The 19,614-nt window shown below is 45.8% G+C and overlaps 1 protein-coding gene across 1 annotated transcript in view; it reads left to right on the top strand.

Annotated features, from left to right (window-relative positions):
* Window positions 1-6,588: 6,588 nt before the first annotated feature.
* LOC144772813 (keratin, type I cytoskeletal 19-like) overlaps window positions 6,589-19,614 on the top strand; it is a 43,494-nt gene continuing 30,468 nt past the window's right edge. The window contains exon 1 of the mRNA XM_078657396.1: window positions 6,589-7,081. Within this exon, the coding sequence (XP_078513522.1) occupies window positions 6,656-7,081 (426 nt within the window). The 5' untranslated portion in view covers window positions 6,589-6,655. The remainder of the gene's footprint in view (window positions 7,082-19,614) is intronic.

The raw sequence follows: 19,614 nt of genomic DNA, 5'->3' as shown, positions 1-19,614 counted from the left end.
TGGCTCATGTACATGGCTAGCCCAGGTTACCACAGTAGGTTGTGCTGTCGAGTCTGGTGGGTGGGCATGTTGTTTGGTATGTTGTATGTGAGTTTGTAACGTGTGCATTACCCGAGTTGTGAGCTGCATGATTGTGGATTTGGGGTGTGTGGTGTGTTCATTTGATACTTACCAACGGGTAGAGCATTTACGTAGGTACCATCCTGGAAGCGCCGGTTGATGATGGACTGTCAGAAGATGTAGGGATCATGCACACTGCCTGGGTAGTTGGCGATGACATTGGTGAAGAGTCCCCGGTGTTCCACTGTTGCCTGCACATTGATGGAATGTGTGTGCTTTCTGTAGCGGTAATTGTGTAAAGTGTTGGCAGGCATACAGGGACATGTATGCAGTCGATTGCCCCCAACACGTGCAGGAAGCCAGCTATGGCGCAGAAGCCTTGCTTGGTCTACAGCTGTTCCTGCGCAGTGTGGGGTAAGTGAAGGTACTGGGGTACCAAGCTGATGATGGCATCCAAGACAGTTGTGATGAGTTTTGATAGGGCTGGCTGTGAGACACCTCCGACTCTGGCAGTTGTTGGTTGGAAGGTACCAGAGGCCAACAAATGCAGCACAGGTAGCAGCTTTGTCTGAAGAGGGATGTTAGTTGTCCGCTGTGTGGGTACCATCAACCTGTGGGCAATGATGTTCAGGATGCAGAGGATAGTTGTACTTTTAGCTCGTAGTGGGCAATGACATCCTCTGGTGTTAGGTCTGTGAGTCTGGTGCATTTTCTGAACCTCCGCTGTCTTTGTGTGCGTTGCCTCTGTGGTAGTCCGGGCTGGGGGGCCGGGGTGGTTGGGGGGGTGGCGAAGGGTGTTGTGGCCCTCTTGGGGCTCCAAGCTGCATGATCAGTAGCTCCATGGCATCTATCGTTCTTCTGGTGTGGCTCTGGGCTGGGCTCCCTTTTCTGGTGCAGGTTGTCGTCCGACTTTACACCAGGTAAGAGCAGGTGTTAATTTCCTGCTGCTAACGCGTCTTATCACCTGTTTTGTGATCTTATCGCCGATCTGGCTGGTTGTTGAGAATGTTGCGGAGTGGTGTTATCTCTGCTTTTTGCACTGGAACGCCTACTCTGCATCTCATTAGCGATAGTTGCCGGGGTCGTCTGTTGCGATGTTTTTGGTGGCTGCTATCGCAGGTGAACTGGTGATATCGGCTGTTAGCATCAGCTTGTGGATGGGGCGATAAATGTATTGCCACTTTGGCTGCGATAAAGTGCTGATGACTCGGCGACATGTCCGTGAGAATATCCCCCTATATGTTGAAATTTTGTCACAAAGCTTGATTCATTTTATATTTTTGTGAGTTTTATGGATTGTTTAGAAAAAAAAATTAAGTTCGATTTTTAAGGAGATCAGCTTTAAAAGATGTAAATCTGCCTAGTCTTTCTTCACAATCTCTCATGGGCTGGCTCAGTTTGTATAAATCTTACCATTTTTAATCATGAGTTTTTTTTTGTTTTATCTGCTGTAGCCTTAATATTCGATATTATTTGATGTTTTATGTTTTTTTAGTACGTTTATGATTATAACAAATAACCAGATACAGTTTATGATTGATCAATTGATGTTAAAATGAATTAATGTTGACTTTTTAAAAATATATAGAAATTTAATTTGAGTTAAAAATATATATCATTAAAGTATTTTTTTTCAATAATAACCTCGTTAAATATAAAAATAAATGTAAATGACGTTTATTAAAAAGATTTGATTGAACTACATGTTATAGATAACTTTCAGCAGTTACTGTGACGTGGTAAATAAACACTGAACTTTAGGTGGGAATATTTTTTTGAATAAATATTTTAAATAATCATTTTAATTAAATGCATTATAGTTGAATTACTTAAATATGTATTTGTAAATTAAAAGTGCTGCAGCAGTTTTGAAAATGTTGTTCAATATATAAAATTTATATTTAATATAAAATAATTTTTCAAACTATTTGTATGGTTTCATTGACTTCTTTTTTACTTTTCTGCGTAGTTTCCACAGGGAAACATCTGTCTCACTGAGGAGATCTTTGCCTAAGTCTGACATTTAGACTTTTATTAAATTTTCACTTGTATGTAGTGAATATCCAGAAGTAACAAATTTACTACAAAATGTAAGAGCAAATTTACATGTGAACAGGTGTCATGTGTAACCATACCATTGTGAATAGACCCCTAGATGTAGGTATGCATTTGAGAGATGAGTAGTGGCAATAATTGTCTTTAAAGGCAGGCGCAGCTGGTACAGGTAAGAGCGGTGAGGCGGGGGTGTGCGGAAAGTCGTCATACGATCGGATTGGGAAAATGAAGGAAATACATCAATAAAACCACGTACATTGCGCTCGCCACATCGCCGACTCAGCGATGTGGCAAGCGCAATGTAAGTGGTTTTATTCATTTTATTTTCCTTATGTCGTCATATGTCGACTTCCCCCCGCCCTCACCTTGACCTACTGCACCACTGCTCTTACCTGTACCTACTGTGCCTGTTTAAAGGTGGCTTCACACCATACCCCTAGACAGTATCTCTTAGTTCTCAGCCAGTTGCAGTAGAGCGGTAGATGAATGGAAGTGTGAAAGATACATGGGATCAGTTATGGTCCACAACATTTTGACCAAATTCAGCACTGAGGCTGGACTGGGCTTGCACAGCACCGGGAGCACACATTCAAAACATGAATTTTGCACATGAGTGCTTACTTAAAGAACCAGCTGTGGCTGGGTTGTTCCAAATTACAATTGCCTTCTAGGTAACAACTCTTTTCTCAGTATGAGCAAACCCTCCAAAAAATTGCATTAACAACAGAACTTCGAGTGACAACAGCAGGGCGTTCCGGATGCTGATGTGGAATATCACCTAGGTGAGAATGGTGTCAGATCTCACATCTTCATTAACTCATCCATCTATACAGTCCTCTTAGTGAATTAAGAAATTCAGCACCTGCCAAATGTCACTCAAGTCTCAATTGTACATGTTCTGTGTGCAATGAAAGCTTGTACCAGTCTACTCAGCTGGATCAGTCTGCAGGGAATAGAAGATGTATGTTCTGCCTACTGCAAGAGATGGAAGCTTGCTTTCCCACAGAAATACTGTACATATTCGCGAGGAAGCAACACTTGTGCTGCTGCTGCCAGATGTGTATGAATCCTACACTGGGTAAATCTTACGCTGCTGGTACCCTAGCTGTACCTGTTCTCTGAACAAGGGAAGCTTGAACTGTGTCTACCCATGATGTACATGTTCTATTAAGAAGAGGGGATTCCACTGCTGTGGCCTCACTTCTGAAAAAAAAAGGATATATAGAGTGCATTTACATAACACGTCCTATGAACCAGGGACAATTTCAGAATACTTAAGGTGAGATAATACCACCTCTAGTCCTTAGAAAGGTGTCGAACCTGTATGGGGATTATTCAAATGCCGAAAAATGTCGATGGGAAAAAAAAGCAGGGTCAATTCTGCAAGCTCTTGTTTTAAATTTTGTGGCAGGGAGACAGCAGTAAAAAACATTTTTAGCTTGTGTACACACAATTTGAATGCATGTCTGCCAGGTTATCAATCAGAGAACAAAAATGTTGGCATAAGGAATGTAACTCCATCCTAACAGGGGAAAAAATATAACTAGGACAGTTTAGTGCTACACTCAGATGCCCCTCAGTGCTAGAAGTGGCGTCCAGTGATGAAGTATACCTCACCATCCAATGAGAGTACATGAATATATGTTAAATCCATAAGAGGTTTGGCTGCTTCTTTCAGGAGTTTTATACTTGCATTTATGTTTATATATGTTTATGGAGTTCAAATTACACTATTTTAATTCTTTTCGTTCAGTCTTTAGTGTGTTAGTTACCTGTACATTTAAGAACATCTTGTGATGTTTCTCTTGCTACTGACACCTGCCCTTTACTTCTTCTTTGTGATAGGGAAGGTGGCGCTGCTGCTGTCCATGCTGCGAAGTTGGGTATACAACTTTCCACTACACAAAAGACAAAATGATTTGCATCACCAAAGTTAATTTTAATGCATGATATGAACGAAAGGGTGAACTCTCTCAAAATATGTGAGCAGGGTTTACTTTTAGTTTTAAGTGTGAAAAAGCTGTTTTTTTTAAATGGACTGAATGATTCACAGAACACATGAGACAAGAAGTTCTGTGTCACATACAACACATTTGACCAGTTTCAGAATTTTAGCCAGCAACACTTTGCATGCTGGGTTTTTGTGTCCATAGTGACAAAGATCAAAGCAAAGCTACAAGCCCAACAAAGCAGTAGGCTGTGGGATGAAAAGGTCAAATGGTGATGGTATCACATCTCATTGCACCTCTTGGCAGAGTCATGAAATTCAAAATAACATTTTGTTCCTCGCTTTCTACCCCTTCTTCGTGTAAACAGCCCAGCCCACTGGGTGAGAGAACAGAGAGACCTTTGAAAAGCCAATGTGAACATCTCACTGCTAAGAGGCTACATTAACACTCCTTGGAAAAACCAACCAGTGCATAAAGAGCGGTCATATACTGAACAATGCGGGTAGGAGCTGGACGTGTCTGAAGAGGCACAGAGAGAGGAAAACCAATATGCTTGCACCCCTCTTCTTGTGCTCATATTTGTCCTGCGGGTTGGTGTGATTTAGGTGGCCCACCTGCAATCTCCATGTGATGTGCCCCACATGAACAGGTGCAGCAGGTGTTGCTCTTGCTCAGTGGCGGCTGCCACAAAACTCCAGGGGGGCGAGGGTGAGTCGGGGGTAAGGGAGATATAATAAATACCTGTCCTGCCGCCGACGTGTCCGTGCTCCTCTTCTCTCCTGATGGTGTCCCAGCTGGCCCTGGGACACCAGCACAGACTCCTCACCCAATGCAGACGCCGGTCTCATAGCATGAGAGCAGCACCAGGATTGGTTTGAGCGGCCTCGTTTGCAGCTCAGACAGTGCCTTAGTCACTGTGGCATTTCTTCAACCGGGCTGTGCAACACAGCTGGGTTGGAGAAACCTACGTGCGCGTGTCTGTTTGGCCGGCCTAAGATGGTCTGGCAAATTGAGGTGTGCTCTTTACAGTACACACTACCCCCTCCTCCTTGCCATGCCCGCCATTCCCACCCAAGACTCCCTGGTACAGTCAATCATCAGGATAAAAACGTTAATATTGTTATATTATCAGTTTATTTTCCGCTGACTGACTCAGTGGGGCGACACTCCTCCACCATTACGGAGGAGCCGTCCCTTCTCTTGCTACCTGCGAGGACAGCCAGTCGATGGAATGGTCAAATGATGGCTACAGGGGTGCAAGGATAAATGGGTGAATACATTGATGGATGGATGAAAAAATAACTGGATGGTGAACGGATGAATGAATGAGTGGATGCAGAGAAGGAAAGAAGAGTGAAAGGAACTCTTCAAGGTGGGGTCGGGCTTTGCTCGCATGATGCCATTAGATGTATCAGTCACAGTATGGGATGTTATCATTTTCTGGCTATTCCCTTAGCTAGTAGCATCCTCAACCTTAAAGCCACCAGAGCCAGACTCTACCCCCTCCCTATTTCCCTCCCGTCATTAACCCATTCACTCGCTACCCTCGCTCCATGCCCGCCTGCTTCACCACACTCTACCCTGCTGTCTCTTTTTGACTCCCAGGGCCCCCATCAGGCACCGGTTTATACAGTTCACTTTTACAAACCTTCCACTCTCTCAGCGCTACTATCTTAATGTTGCCCTTTCATAATAACTACCCCTCAGTTTGGCGTCAGTTCCTTGTTATTCCTCTCTGCTGTCACTTTAGGGTCATCTCCTGCTTTTCTTAGCAGTTTTATATAGCACTAACTCCTCTCGAAGGTACTGGGGCGCTTTACAAGAGCGCAAGGACAGGTACATTATACCAGGTCAAATTCCTTTTTATAGACACGTCGAGATGAAACGATTTGCCCCGGATCACAGGAAGTTGAGCTGACGCCGTGATTCGACACTGGTTCCTCAGTTACCAAGTCTGCAGCTCTGACCGAAGCGCGCTCCTCACGCCTTTCTATAAGGCCATCCTCTCTTTCTTTTTACCTTTCCGTCCACAGGTTGTCTGCCTCTTCCTCCCTACCCACCTCTTCTCCTCCATTCCTTCCCTTCTTTTCCGATCAACTTTCTCCCCTCCTTCCTGGCTGACTTCCTCTCTTCCCTCTTCCTTCATCACTGCTTGTACCCTTTACTGCTAACTTCTTTTGTATACTTGTTTTCTTTTCTTTCTTGTTCCTCACGTGCCCTTCTTTCTCTCAACCCCGCCTACCCTTTTCTTTCTCTGCTCCTTTTCAGCGTCTCCTCTCTTATTGCCCCTTCCCTCACCCCTTGACCTTGTCTTCACCTCCCTTTTACCTTCTGCGAGAGGCTCAGGCTGCACCCACGCATTCCTAGGAGCTGGCGCACAAAGGTTTTCATCTGTACTGTAGCTTGCATTACTGACACCGCCCATTACAGTGAGCAGCCAATGGGGTGGCGGCAGAGGCGGGGCCTGCTGCTGATAAATAGAGGCTGTCAGAAAAGCTGAGTACACTCCTGCTACCTTCTAAAGCCAATATCTGTTGGCTGAAGTCCCAGACGGTTCTAGGTTAGACTCCCTTTGCTGACCTAGACTTAAGATGTCCATTAAACGTCACACAGCTTTTACTAGTTCTAGTTCAGCAGGGTTTGGTGGGGGGTCCCTGGGGAGAGATAGCACCTTGGGCTGGGACCACCAGCGTCAAGCGGGGGCAGGCTCTGGGTTCAGAGGGGGGTTCTCAAATGGCGTTGGAGCTGGCTATGGCGGAGGGTTCACCTATGGTGGTGGATCCCACCATGGGGACCTCGGGAGCGGGTCTGGGAGATCCAGCCTGGTGGACAATGAGAAGCTGACCATGCAGGACCTGAATGACCGCCTGGCTTCGTACCTGAACAAGGTGAAGACGCTGGAGGAGACCAACCGGGCTCTTGAGGAGAAGATCCTCGAATACCATGGGGGGCCAGGCACGGTGACCGAGCGCAACTGGAAGACCTATGAGGACATCATCGAACCCCTGAGAGAGAAGGTAAGACGAATGCCTGGCGACTGAGGATAACCAATACCCTCCATATTTTCAAGAAGACTCAATCCGTCTCATATTAGAATTGTACATGTTAACCAGGGCCACTGGAATTATGCGATTGTGGGGATGCAGTGTTTTTCCACATAGTTATGGATTTGCCATATAATCGATAATCTGCTGCATAATCTGCAGATTTTAACAAAATAAATGTTTCTAGCATAAACAGTTCAAAAGGTACTAAAATTGCAATGACACATGTTGCAGTGCAGTGGAAGGCCCTTTGCAAAGGTTGACTGGCCACCTTTCTGTTGCTTATTTCTATATTTGGATCTTGAAGTGGTACTAATGAGATGCAGCCAATGCCCATACAATGTAGACCAGTGTAGAAATGACAAAATAATGAAGTAGTACTATCACAAACTGTGCCGCATTACACCGCATAATTTGCCTTTTGCTGCTGCATAGTTTGGCCCTCACCTGCCGCATAATTCCAGTGGCCCTGATGTTAACCCTTCCTATACAGATAAATACATGCACACCTGTGATCCCCATGCACCCCTCAATAAATGCATATTTTCAGTATTCTGCAGCTATACTGTTCCTATTCACTTCTGACGACACCTATTTCATTCCAGCACTGTATAGCTGAGTTCTGAGTGCATTCCTCTATACATGTAGATTTGGCTTCCCTGACACCCAGAAAACATTGGCTGAGCTTTTCCATATACACCAGAACGGATGCATAAGACCAGGACTCTGTATATAGGTCCCCTTACATCTTATCATCCGCTCACATGATCAGCTCTGTACTCTGAGCTCTTCCTATAAATCCATATTCGTCAACTATATCAGAATTATACAGACCGGATCCCCTATGCGCCCGAGCCTATGGATCCTGTGCTCTGGGGCTCTCTGTAGACATCAGAATCCATGCACGTTATCCTGTACTTTGAGCTCTCGATAGAGGACGAATTCATGAGCTCGATCACATCCCTACAGCATAAGCCGGCCCGCACCCCTGAATCTATGCATAATATCATCAATCTACAGCGGAGCTCTCCCTGCACCCGAATACATGTATGAAACCAGCCCTCTTTAGAGGAGCTCTGCCTGAACCTCACAGCCCATGTATTATACCATCACCCATAGAGTAAACTCACCTTGCACCCCTGAATCCAGGTATCACATGAGCACTTTAAAGCTGAGATTTCCCTATACAATCACCCTACTGCTCAGCTCTAGAATATATGTATCATATCAGCCCCGAATACATGTATTATACCAACACTCTACAGATGAGTTCTCCTTACACCAAAAACAAATGCATTCTGCCAGCACTCTACACATGACCCATCCCTATACCCAAACTACATGTATTGTACCAGCACTCTACATATGAACCCTCCCTGTAACCAACAAACATGTATTCTACCAGCACTCTACATGTGAAACTCTACTTATACCCAACATACATGTATTATACCTGAACTCTACATAGGAGTTCTCCTTATACCCAACATACATGTATTCTACCAGCACTCTACATGTGAAACTCTACTTATACCCAACATACATGTATTACACCAGCACTCTACAGGTGAAACACTTTTTAAACCCAACATACATGTATTATACCAGCTCTCTACATATGGCCTCTCGCTATACCCAAACTACATGTATTATAGCAGCACTCTACACAGGAGTTCTCCTTATACCCCAAGATACATGTATTATACCGGTACCCTACAAGCGACGCCCCGCACAAGGAGAAACCATGCATTATTATACCACCTCTCTAGAAACCAGCTCTCCATACATCACAGAATCTGTCAGGAAGCTGCAGTTTCATTGGACCACTGAGAGGAGGAAGATGCCTTATATGCCTGGCCCACCCTGCCGGGGTTCAGAGCCAACCTCTCCCAAGACCTACCCTGCTGGGTGGTTGGACATACAGATCGATGTTTGGGCCCCGCTCGATCAACCCTGCTCTGGGGGGGGGGGGGGGCTCGTGTCTCTGTGTGCATGCCTATGTGTGAAAGCCTCTGTGGGCCATTTACTCTAAGATTCTGTGCTACTGTGCTTCAGTCTGTCCTGTTTGCATCTGTGAATGTGTGTGTGTGTCTGTCTCTGTACACCTCACTGTGTGTGCCTTCGTTGGTATGTTTGTGTGGGTGTCTGTTCACTTTATGTGTGTGTGTGTTCATGCATGCTACTTTGAGTGCTAATGTGAGTGCCTGTCTGCAGTGTGTGCGTCTATGCTTCTGTGTGTGTGCATGCCTCTTTGTTGAGTCTGTGCATGTGTGCACTGTTTGTGGCTGCGGGTGTCTGTGTCTGTGCATTCACCCCTTTGAATGTGTGGCTCTCCTCTATAGCCATTCTACAAGCGGTCCAATTGAACCACGGCCCTTCATTAATACTACTGAGGTATGTACAGCTTTGATGCGGGCTTTACTCAGAGAGAAAACCTACCTTGCGCTCACCTCCGCCCCAAAACAGTGTTGTTCTCAGCACTCGTACATTTTTTGCTAACATTTTAGAGCAAAATGCGTCCCCGTGTCCAAAATTGGCTAAATGCTAGAATTGCATATCATCTGATTTTTCGGAAATTTTGCATAATTACACAAAAGCAAATTATGCACATTTTGCACACCCCTAGGGATATCTTGTAACTTCAGGTTAACCCCTTTACTGCGCTGAACGTTCCGCGCTAGTGCAGAACGTTCTATTGCGCGGGCGGAGCCGCGACGTTCAACTAACGTGCGCAGCACAACCGAGGTAGCGCACGTGACGTCCGCTGGACGTCGCCAGCAGCAAGGAGGTTAATTTGTAAGCGGTATTAGTCCTAAAACCCCTGTCCCTTTGTTGCTTAAATGGACAGGAGTATGTATCAACTCTGGCCAGCTAGAGATTATGAAATAAACATCATCCCAGCTCTGATATCAATTGTTAAGAAACCCCCTTGGTCCAGATGGCAAACAGACAACAAAAGCATTGGCAAAGCCAGTAGGTCTGGCTTTGGCAAGTTACTGTGACAGTTATTGATTTTTTTTATTGTAATATATATCACAAAAATAAAAAGGAAAAAAAACATGCTGACACCTAAACATGGCTGCCATGTATTTGCAATTGAAAAAGCTAAATATGAAAACATTCACTGATTTGATTTTGCTACTATTTTGAATAACAATCCTTCCAGTTGGAATGTAGTTTATTTGTAATATTTGGATTATAGACAAGAAGGAATCATCATCTACCAAGCCCTCAAATTGCAGGTATGTACAATGTCATTTAGGCACTTTATAATAGCAAGTTTAAAAAGTGGACATTAAATAAATCACCATTGTATTGTATTGTAATTGCACTTATATAGCGCTTACTACCCGTGACGAGGCGTCAAAGTGCTTTTTCGGCGAGTAGAACGCTACTCCGGAATCATAACTCAAAGTGCGGACCAATATAGTACGAGTTAATATAATCAAAGAATACAAAAAAAAATGTTAGAAAAAATACGTTGTACCCATTTACTAGCTAAAGAGAAAGGTGGACATGAGCCAAATTCTAAGACACACCCACAAAAGAGTAAGTCGTTTGCTATTCACCAAAGCTACACGCACATCTACCCAGTAGTTCTACTAACAAAACATTCCCAAATCTTCTCCCGAAAACCTTTAGTGTAAGTCACACATCACACAAGGTCAATCATTAGAATTGCAAGACAATTTGACAGAAATCGATGGAGTCAAGGGACAGAAAATGAAAGAAAATATTTGTATGTGTCAAACAATTAAAATATAACATTTTTTAATGAATTTGAGCTTTTTAATAAAAATATGACACAGGTACACAACGGTATATATAGTCACAATTAGTAAAGAACAGCAAGGCATCATTCACAATCAACACACCTGATATTGCAAGGAAGATTAAATTGTAAGGGCTCTACCACATCCATCAACACATAACAAGGCAAGTCACAACCAAAACCATTTTTTTCACCATGCCAGTGAATTTTTTTGTCACCTTATTCCTCATTCTTAGGACCTATAACTTTAGGAGGAGACATAGGATTTAGAGGCAGAATATCAAGATAATTGGGGTGTCCAGGGAAGTATTCAATGTTAGGTAGCACTTCCCTTCAGGTGCCATCTTTGACATGGTTGCGATCTGTGAGAAGTTACTGACTTCACCTACAGCCCACTCCCAGGCCATCTCTGGCCGTGTAAAAATACTGGCTGCCCTACATGTCAGAGCCACTGGACCATTCCAGAGGAACAGCAGGGAGACCAAGGGACCAAATCCCTCCTCGTGGTCCCCCGAGTTAGGAAGGCCAGATGGGGTGGAAAGACTTTCTCCCATCTTGGTCCTCTTTACTGGAACCAGCTCCCCTTGTACTTGAGACAATGCCCGGACCACCTCCAGTTCCGGAAGCACATTAGGACCTTTCTTTTCTGTCTCTGATCATGTGCCAGTACCTCCGTTTTTCATTTGCCTGTCCGCAGCTCAGAGATACCCCTTCGGGGTCGGTTCTGGCGCTATATAAATAAATAAATAAATAAATAAGGGCCTCTCATAGTGAAACCATTCCTGCTCCTGTGACAAAAAAAGTAAAGTAACATTGACAAGTATTAAGCTGCATCACCAGAGAGGGTACCCGTTTATCTCTCGGCACAGTAACTGATCCCCTGCCCCTGGTGCACACCAAAGTGTGGTGCACTGCCAGTATGTCTGCCCTGGAATTAGTCCTAGGCACCCTCCCTCGATGCAAACATGCAGACAGAGCACCCGGCTCATTATGGCAGATCAGTAGCCTAAACTCCCTTTCTCTCAAAGTTTGTCTAACACTAGGAGCCAAATTACAGAACTGCCCCGATGCACTTTGGCATTACAGAAGGGGCCGCAAGCTTGTGCAGCACCTTCTGTAATACTGATAGCGCCAGTGCATATGTAGTGCCAGGCCTATCATTTTATGGGCGTTTTCTCATCTGCATGGGGGTGTGGCCTCATGCAAATGAGGGAATCTCTGTGCCTCTGCAACCGCGCCATATTACCAATGTAGGCTCAGAGGCAACCATACCTGTAGGAAGCGCATTGAAAGTTGCCACAAAAAGGTGGCGCACTTTCAATGCGCCCCCTAAAGACAGCGATTTAGAGAAATGACAGAAGGTCCCCTGGGCCCCCCAGACAACCCCTGGCAGGTGGGTGCTGTCACCCACTGCAGTTCCAGCAAGGGGCTCTCTCTCCCCTTTTGAAAGTGCAAGCAGGTTGCGGCCTGCACTGTGGAATGCAGAATGCCCTAGGGACAGCACATGTCTGCGACTGTCCTGAGTGCAGCGCATTCAACATGTAAGGGTGCACTTTCCCTGTGTGCACCCAGCACACCTGCTTAAAGGTGTGCCGAGGCGCAAACAGGAAAAGTGCACCCTATCTGTAACAGGGCCACTGTTTTTTAAGTGGCTTTGAGGGCAACTATTGCGTATTCAGACCCTGAGTGCACCAAAACATGGTGTAGTGGCCTCGGTACTGGAGCAAGACTCGGCACCGGGAAGTCTGCAGTCTAACACCCTTCAAAATGCCAGAGCTACCACCACTGGAAGTTTCTAGTCCGGCACCTCACCAACTTTTATACCTCCCACTATGCAATTTATGTGTTCGAGCCTGCTGCTTTTGTGGGGGATAAATATGCACCACCCCCTGAGCACATGCCCATAATGGCAAGGGAAATTCCCTTGTTTGTATATAGATTTTCCCCATGAAAATGGTGGCACTCCCACGAGAGTGTCTGCCAGTGCCCTTGTGTGATACAAAGAGGGGGGTGGTGATGGACGGAGCATCTGAACCAATCAAACACTCACACCCAGTCAAAAGATCTGGGTTTAATCCATCACCGTTCTTTAGCCCACTCTGCCACCCCAGTTCAGACATGGCTATATGCAAATCAGTCTGACCCTGTGCCTCATGGGAACAGTCCAGCCCGAACTGCCAAACCATGCCTTCCCTGGACCGGAAGCAAGCTTCCGAGGACCGGTTTCTGGCATTACAGCCTTCTTCAGCCCGGCTTGCTTGAATCCAGTGGCAAAGTGAGCAAGGGACTCACGTCTGAGCATACCCTGCCACACTTATGGTGGCCAAAAGCGATACAAAAGGGGGGTGGTGATGGACGGAGCATCTGAACCAATCAAACACTCACACCCAGTCAAAAGATCTGGGTTTAATCCATCACCGTTCTTTAGCCCACTCTGCCACCCCAGTTCAGACATGGCTATATGCAAATCAGTCTGACCCTGTGCCTCATGGGAACAGTCCAGCCCGAACTGCCAAACCATGCCTTCCCTGGACCGGAAGCAAGCTTCCGAGGACCGGTTTCTGGCATTACAGCCTTCTTCAGCCCGGCTTGCTTGAATCCAGTGGCACAGTGAGCAAGGGATTCACGTCTAAGGATACCCTGCCACACTTATGGTGGCCAAAAGCGATACAAAAGGGGTGGTGGTGATGGACGGAGCATCTGAACCAATCAAACACTCACACCCAGTCAAAAGATCTGGGTTTAATCCATCACCGTTCTTTAGCCCACTCTGCCACCCCAGTTCAGACATGGCTATATGCAAATCAGTCTGACCCTGTGCCTCATGGGAACAGTCCAGCCCGAACTGCCAAACCATGCCTTCCCTGGACCGGAAGCAAGCTTTCGAGGACCGGTTTCTGGCATTACAGCCTTCTTCAGCCCGGCTTGCTTGAATCCAGTGGCAAAGTGAGCAAGGGACTCACGTCTGAGCATACCCTGCCACACTTATGGTGGCCAAAAGCGATACAAAAGGGGGGTGGTGATGGACGGAGCATCTGAACCAATCAAACACTCACACCCAGTCAAAAGATCTGGGTTTAATCCATCACCGTTCTTTAGCCCACTCTGCCACCCCAGTTCAGACATGGCTATATGCAAATCAGTCTGACCCTGTGCCTCATGGGAACAGTCCAGCCCGAACTGCCAAACCATGCCTTCCCTGGACCGGAAGCAAGCTTCCGAGGACCGGTTTCTGGCATTACAGCCTTCTTCAGCCCGGCTTGCTTGAATCCAGTGGCACAGTGAGCAAGGGATTCACGTCTAAGGATACCCTGCCACACTTATGGTGGCCAAAAGCGATACAAAAGGGGGGGTGGTGATGGACGGAGCATCTGAACCAATCAAACACTCACACCCAGTCAAAAGATCTGGGTTTAATCCATCACCGTTCTTTAGCCCACTCTGCCACCCCAGTTCAGACATGGCTATATGCATATCAGTCTGACCCTGTGCCTCATGGGAACAGTCCAGCCCGAACTGCCAAACCATGCCTTCCCTGGACCGGAAGCAAGCTTTCGAGGACCGGTTTCTGGCATTCCAGCCTTCTTCAGCCCGGCTTGCTTGAATCCAGTGTCAAAGTGAGCAAGGGACTCACGTCTGAGCATACCTTGCCACACTTATGGTGGCCAAAAGCGATACAAAAGGGGGGTGGTGATGGACGGAGCATCTGAACCAATCAAACACTCACACCCAGTCAAAAGATCTGGGTTTAATTCATCACCGTTCTTTAGCCCACTCTGCCACCCCAGTTCAGACATGGCTATATGCAAATCAGTCTGACCCTGTGCCTCATGGGAACAGTCCAGCCCGAACTGCCAAACCATGCCTTCCCTGGACCGGAAGCAAGCTTCCGAGGACCGGTTTCTGGCATTACAGCCTTCTTCAGCCCGGCTTGCTTGAATCCAGTGGCAAAGTGAGCAAGGGACTCACGTCTGAGCATACCCTGCCACACTTATGGTGGCCAAAAGCGATACAAAAGGGGGTGGTGATGGGCGGAGCATCTGAACCAATCAAACACTCACACCCAGTCAAAAGATCTGGGTTTAATCCATCACCGTTCTTTAGCCCACTCTGCCACCCCAGTTCAGACATGGCTATATGCAAATCAGTCTGACCCTGTGCCTCATGGGCCCATGGGCCCTTGTGTTGCATACAGGATCCTACATGTGTACTTTAGCCAACAGAGCAAGACCAGGTCTCAAAATTGGGTGGGGGAGGGGGGTTGGCATCAGTTGGTGAAGGGCCAACAGTCAGTGGAGCACTGTGGGCTTTTATCAGTCCTAGCTGAGTCACCTGTGTGTAGTGGTGGTGGTGAGGGGGGTACCACAATCACCATTGCAGCTGTTTTCCTCACCTGTTCTTTTATCCCAAGTTGTGATATTGACTACAAAATGTGATTTCTCATCTGGAATCGCCAAAGGGTCCTTGGTGTTTGGAGAAGTAGAAAGGAAGGGGCCCTGAGAGAAAGTCTTCAGGCCTCCTTTCCAGTGGGTTCAGTCAGGTGTGGGGTAGGTTTTCCAACTAGAAAAGTGGTACTTAGTAGTGCAGAAATTTCACATTGGGCCTTATGGCTAGCACAGAAATTGCACTCCAATTCCTGGTTCATGAGTGAAAAACAGCAAACAATTGCGGTGAAGTGGACCCCTCACACCCCAAGGCACTGGTGCTGCTACACCTGCTGCACTATGGATTTCTATACCCCTGTCAGTATCTCTGGGTTCCAACAATAAATACAGTAGAAGATTTATGCGTTATCCCATTCGGATGTTCTGTGGATATGTTGAGCCTGCTTATAAAATATGCCATTGCCCCCAGTGCACTCCTCTCCATACTGCCTCGGCCCTCACAGCAGAAAAGTTTAAACATGTTTGAGTGCATCAGCTTATTAATGGGTTTTGTGCCGTAAGGCGGCGCAGTAGCCTGCCTGCTGTGCTGTCCTAAGGCAAGAGAAAAGGGCAGGAATGCACTGTATCTATTTGATACGCCGCATCCCTATCTTTTTGCCATGCGCCGGCGCACAATGGGCTGCCGTGTGCCAACGCTGGCATCTTTGCACCATGATGAAAGGGTGCCTGCGTTGAGGGGAGGATTATTGGAGTTCCTGCACAAAAACAATCACAAAAGACTTTTTTCTCCTTATATGAGAAATAAATAAAATAAAATAAAATAAAAATAAAAATATTTCTCCTCATTGTGCCTCCCTTTGGAGGCGTAAGTTTTTGGCGCTGCTTCAGACTTACAATCTGTCCTAAATCTGGGCAGTGTCAAAAAGCCATGGATGTTGCTGGGAACATTCCCAGCAACCCCCATAGACGCCCCTTTCACTCAGTTTTCTGCTGAAATGGGCACATATTTATAAGGCCATGAAATGCCACATAATGTGTCTTTAGGTGGCCTTATAAACATGTCGATGGCACATTGCGCCACAGGAACGTTAAAAAAGTGATATTCCAGCAGGCACAAGAGATGCTTTCTTAGGTGACCACCTCAGGTAACCCCTGAAGCACACTGTCAGGGATCGTACATATTTCATTTAAGCCAATGAACAAGCATTGCCAAACACTCTGCAAACACTGCGAGGAAACACAACAAAGAACAGGTCAATCATAGCCTGGCACCCTGACAGTGAACGCCTGGCTGCACTTGGCTCTCGCTAAAAACGTTCAGGTGGGCAGGATACACCCTTTAGATTCAGTGCCTGAAATGAAGGCATAAAGTAAGGGCGAACGAACGCGGATGCTAAATTGAGGGAAAAAGGGTGGACGATGGGGAGGAGATAGAAACAAGCATTTGCAATGCAATAGGTCTCGCATTAGGAAAGTTTGAGCTGTTGGTATTGTAAATGACAAATTTTATATTTATGTGTTGGTTTTGAAAATAGCGAAATTAATAGCTTTGTTATTTACAATGCCAATAGTTTTAACTTTCGCAAATGTGACACCTATAGCATTTGTAATGCAATATGTGTTGTATTTACGTGACTTAAATGTATTGATATTACTAATAACAATGTAGCATAATTATGTGGCAGGGAGTGGTATTGTGTGGAGTGTGTTGCATTCAGTACAGTGTAATTATGTGGTGTGTAATTATGTGGCACTGAGTGGTATTTGGAGTGTATGTTGCATCAAGTGCAGTGTAATTATGTGGCATGTAATTATGTGGCACTGAGTGGTATTTGGAGTGTATGTTGCATTGAGGGCAGTGTAATTATGTGGCGTGTAATTATGTGGCACTGAGTGGTATTTGGAGTGTATGTTGCATTGAGTGTAGTGTAATTATGGGGTGTGTAATTATGTGGCACTGAGTGGTATTTGGAGTGTATGTTGCATTGAGCGCAGTCTAATTATTTAGCATATAATTATGTGACACTGAGTGGTATTGTCTGGAGTGTATTTTGTATTCAGTAGAGTCTAAATATGTGGCATGTAATTATGTGGCACTGAGTGGTATTGTTTGGAGTGTATGTTGCATTGAGTGCAGTGTAGTTATGAAGCATAATTATGTGGCACTGAGTGGTATTGTGTGGTGTGTTGCATTCAGTAGAGTGTAATTATGTGGTGTGTAATTATGTGGCACTGAGTGGTATTTGGAGTGTATTTTGCATTGAGTGCAATGTAATTATGTGGCGTGTAATTATGTGGCACTGAGTGGTATTTGGAGTGCATGTTGCATTGAGTGCAGTGTAATTATGTGGCACTGAGTGGTACTGAGCGTAATTATGTGGCATTGAGTGGTATTGTGTGGAGTGTGTTGCATTCAGTAGAGTGTAATTATGTGGCGTGTAATTATGTGACACAGTGGTATTTGGAGTGTATGTTGCGTTGAGTGCAGTGTAATTATGTGGCGTGTAATTATGTGGCACTGATTGGTATTTGGAGTGTATGTTGCATTGAGTGCAGTGGAATTACGTATTATGTGGAGTGTATGTTGTATTCAGTAGAGTGTAATTGTGTGGCGTGTAATTATGTGTTGGTCTGACTTGTTACAACCATGGCAAATCAATGTCAAGCTATGAAAAATTGAATCCTTTCTTTGTCTAAAACATTTTAAAGGATGTGCTTTTAGTGAGACAACCAACTTATACTAATTTTACTTTTAGTTACATAACAATGTACAGTTATCGTCCGGGCTTTTCTTTAGAGACGGACTTGTCACTTTTTGCAGCTCTATTTACATATGTTGATTAACTATTTGTTGCTTTATTCAAGCTCCCGAACTCAGAATACCATGTGAATGGGTGCCTTTAGAAACGGGCTCCACTCAGCCACTAATGCCGCAAACGTTTATCATGCCGGGTGGAGGGCCGTGGGCACAACTATTGCAGTAACAGAGTGCGGATCTAACCACTGCCACTTACACCCAAGGTCAGTACATGCTACACAGATACCTAGTAAGCGTTAGAGAACGCCCACCGCGTGCCCGGGCTACCCAAATTGCGTCCCATATGACAGCTAACTAACGGGCCTGCTGTCTAAAGGAAACAGATAACTCCAACCACACGCGGAGGCCCTGACGGGTCCAACCAGCGTTCCCTCCACGGATCCTTCATGCTGTCACGGTGTCACCCCCAAACCCCGGGTTAGCTTCCAAATTCGAAGGCGGGCAGCCCTTTTCGGCTGAGACGTGTAAAGCTAGCACACGTACCTGCACAACACCTTTGAAGCGCTACCTGGCAATCTATATTTCCCCCAACTCACTTAAACAACACCAGAAACGGCGTTGTGTCCTTTCCACGGACGACTTTTCTTGAGCATTCTTTCTAAGATGAGCACTGCCATCTGCAGAAATGGAGGGAACATCTGGAAGATATTCTGCGCTCCGTGACGCGAATGGGAGAAAGATGATGTTGCAGCTCTATTTACATATGTTGATTAACTATTTGTTGCTTTATTCAAGCTCCCGAACTCAGAATACCATGTGAATGGGTGCCTTTAGAAACGGGCTCCACTCAGCCACTAATGCCGCAAACGTTTATCATGCCGGGTGGAGGGCCGTGGGCACAACTATTGCAGTAACAGAGTGCGGATCTAACCACTGCCACTTACACCCAAGGTCAGTACATGCTACACAGATACCTAGTAAGCGTTAGAAAACGCCCACCGCGTGCCCGGGCTACCCAAATTGCGTCCCATATGACAGCTAACTAACAGGCCTGCTGTCTAAAGGAAACAGATAACTCCAACCACACGCGGAGGCCCTGACGGGTCCAACCAGCGTTCCCTCCACGGATCCTTCATGCTGTCACGGTGTCACCCCCAAACCCCGGGATAGCTTCCAAATTCGAAGGCGGGCAGCCCTTTTCGGCTGAGACGTGTAAAGCTAGCACACGTACCTGCACAACACCTTTGAAGCGCTACCTGGCAATCTATATTTCCCCCAACTCACTTAAACAACACCAGAAACGGCGTTGTGTCCTTTCCACGGACGACTTTTCTTGAGCATTCTTTCTAAGATGAGCACTGCCATCTGCAGAAATGGAGGGAACATCTGGAAGATATTCTGCGCTCCGTGACGCGAATGGGAGAAAGATGATGTTTTTTTAAGCAGAGAAATGGTGGGGAAATCCTAATAACTGTGAAAAACGCGAACAAAGCAACAAATACTCTCTCTAGCTACCTCAAAATATTGTGTATTCCGCACAAAAAGCCCGTGTTTCATTTTGCAAAGGCCCGCTCCTTCATTTGCCCAAATC

Source organism: Lissotriton helveticus, chromosome 1_1 (genome assembly GCF_964261635.1).
Source record: "Lissotriton helveticus chromosome 1_1, aLisHel1.1, whole genome shotgun sequence".
In the NCBI taxonomy this organism is placed as follows: domain Eukaryota; kingdom Metazoa; phylum Chordata; class Amphibia; order Caudata; family Salamandridae; genus Lissotriton; species Lissotriton helveticus.
This window is presented reverse-complemented; position numbering and strand designations above follow the sequence as displayed.